The 1,915-nt window shown below is 54.3% G+C and overlaps 1 protein-coding gene across 1 annotated transcript; it reads right to left on the bottom strand.

Moving 5' to 3' along the window:
- Positions 1 to 546: 546 nt before the first annotated feature.
- LOC120747910 (olfactory receptor 14J1-like) lies at positions 547 to 1,503 on the bottom strand. The gene has a single exon (XM_040053961.2). It carries the CDS (start codon positions 1,501 to 1,503, stop codon positions 547 to 549), a length of 957 nt encoding a protein of 318 aa, XP_039909895.2.
- Positions 1,504 to 1,915: the final 412 nt, after the last annotated feature.

Genomic DNA, 1,915 nt, shown 5'->3' with positions numbered 1-1,915 from the left:
GGAGGAGAGAAAAACCTTCCTGCCCTGCCCTCAGGAGATGCCCTTTGCTGATGGAACTGCCGTGCTGGAGCCACCCTGTGTCCCAGGAGTGCCCATGGCCTGTCCCTGCCTGTGGTCACAGCAGGGACACACAGCAGGACAGGGACCAAGCTGCCAGAGCACTCAGGCCTTGCAGCCACAGAAGGCCTGGGATGGGAAGTGTGGAGCTGGGAAGAGCAACTCCAAAAGGACCAAGCACTACTGCTCTCTGGCAGGGCTGCTGTGCTGGGACTCTTCCCCTTCCCCCCTCTAACTTCATGCAGGTCTCAGATTTTGGATCCCATATAGACAAGGCACTGCAAGATAGTTTATTTTTTTCAAATAAAGCAATTGTACAAATCCTGGCTTACAGAGCTTCTGGATCAAATTCAAGGGACAAACAGGGAATTAGATGAGGGATGAATAAAAACATTTCATTGAGCAAAACATTTTGGCAAGAAGAACCCATTGCCATCACCAAAGACCTGAGAAGGCAGACTGGGCCAGTCATGAGTTCCATTCTGAAAACTATGCAGCAGAAAACAAACACCTTTTTGCTTCTGAAAAGTATTCAGTCATCATTTTCCTCAAGACATCCCTGAGCTCCTGGTTCTTCAGGCTGTAGATGAGGGGGTTCAGGGCTGGAGGCACCACCAAGTACAGAACTGACAGGGCCAGATCCAGGGATGGGGAGGAGATGGAGGGGGGCTTCAGGTGAGCAAACATTATAGTGCTGAGGAACAGAGAGAGCACGGCCAGGTGAGGGAGGCAGGTGGAAAAGGCTTTGTGCCGTCCCTGCTCAGAGGGGATCCTCAGCACAGCCCTGAAGATCTGTACATAGGAGAAAACAATGAACATAAAACAACCAATAGCTAAACAGGCACTAACTGCAATGAGCCCAAGTTCCCTGAGATAAGATTTAGAACAGGAGAGTTTGAGGATTTGTGGGATTTCACAGAAGAACTGGCCCAGGGCATTGCCATGGCACAGGGGCAGGGAAAATGTATTAGCTGTTTGCATGAGAGCATTAAGAAAGGCACTGGCCCAGGCAGCTGCTGCCATGTGGGCACAAGCTCTGCTGCCCAGGAGGGTCCCGTAGTGCAGGGGTTTGCAGATGGACACGTAGCGGTCATAGCACATGATGGTCAGGAGGGCAAGCTCTGATCCAAGAAAGAAGATAAGTAGAAAGACTTGGGCAGCACATCCTGTGTAGGAGATGTTCCTGGTGTCCCAGAGGGAATTGTGCATGGCTTTGGGCACAGTGGTGAGGATGGAGCCCAGGTCGGTGAGGGCCAGGTTGAGCAGGAAGAAGAACATGGGCGTGTGCAGGAGGTGGCCGCAGGCTACGGCGCTGATGATGAGGCCGTTGCCCAGGAGGGCAGCCAGGGAGATGCCCAGGAAGAGGCAGAAGTGCAGGAGCTGCAGCTGCCGCGTGTCTGCCAATGCCAGCAGGAGGAAGTGGCTGATGGAGCTGCTGTTGGACATTTGCTCTTGCTGGCCATGGAGTCCTGTTGAAGGAGGACACAGTGACAATTCAGGGCAGACTTTGCTGAGCAATTTCCAAGCCCTTTCTCCCAGCCCTGCCCCTGCTGCTCTGTGCCACCCAGTTTTCCTTTTCTCAGAGCCCTTCCTTCAGCCCCGATCCTGGAGCTCTGCTGGGATCTGGCCCCATTGCTGTGATGAGCAGGGGCTCTGCCCATGGACACCGAGGGGTCAGCTCTGCTCTGCAGCACTGGGGTCATGGGAACAGGGACAGGGGCCAGTCCTGGGGTTGGACTTCATCAGCCCAAACTGCTCCTGAGGCAGAGGAGCTTGGCAGCATCTCCTGTGCCAGGGCTAAGGAACAGTGATGGCCAAAGGCAGCTGGAGAGGGTTTCCTGCTGTGCCCAGGGAGATC

Source organism: Hirundo rustica, unplaced genomic scaffold, assembly GCF_015227805.2.
Source record: "Hirundo rustica isolate bHirRus1 unplaced genomic scaffold, bHirRus1.pri.v3 scaffold_291_arrow_ctg1, whole genome shotgun sequence".
Classification (NCBI taxonomy): Eukaryota; Metazoa; Chordata; class Aves; order Passeriformes; family Hirundinidae; genus Hirundo; species Hirundo rustica.
This window is presented reverse-complemented; position numbering and strand designations above follow the sequence as displayed.

Bases quoted from the DNA above. Each gene is read 5' to 3' on its own strand.
- LOC120747910 (XM_040053961.2), bottom strand. From the start codon at position 1,503: ATGTCCAACAGCAGCTCCATCAGCCACTTCCTCCTGCTGGCATTGGCA.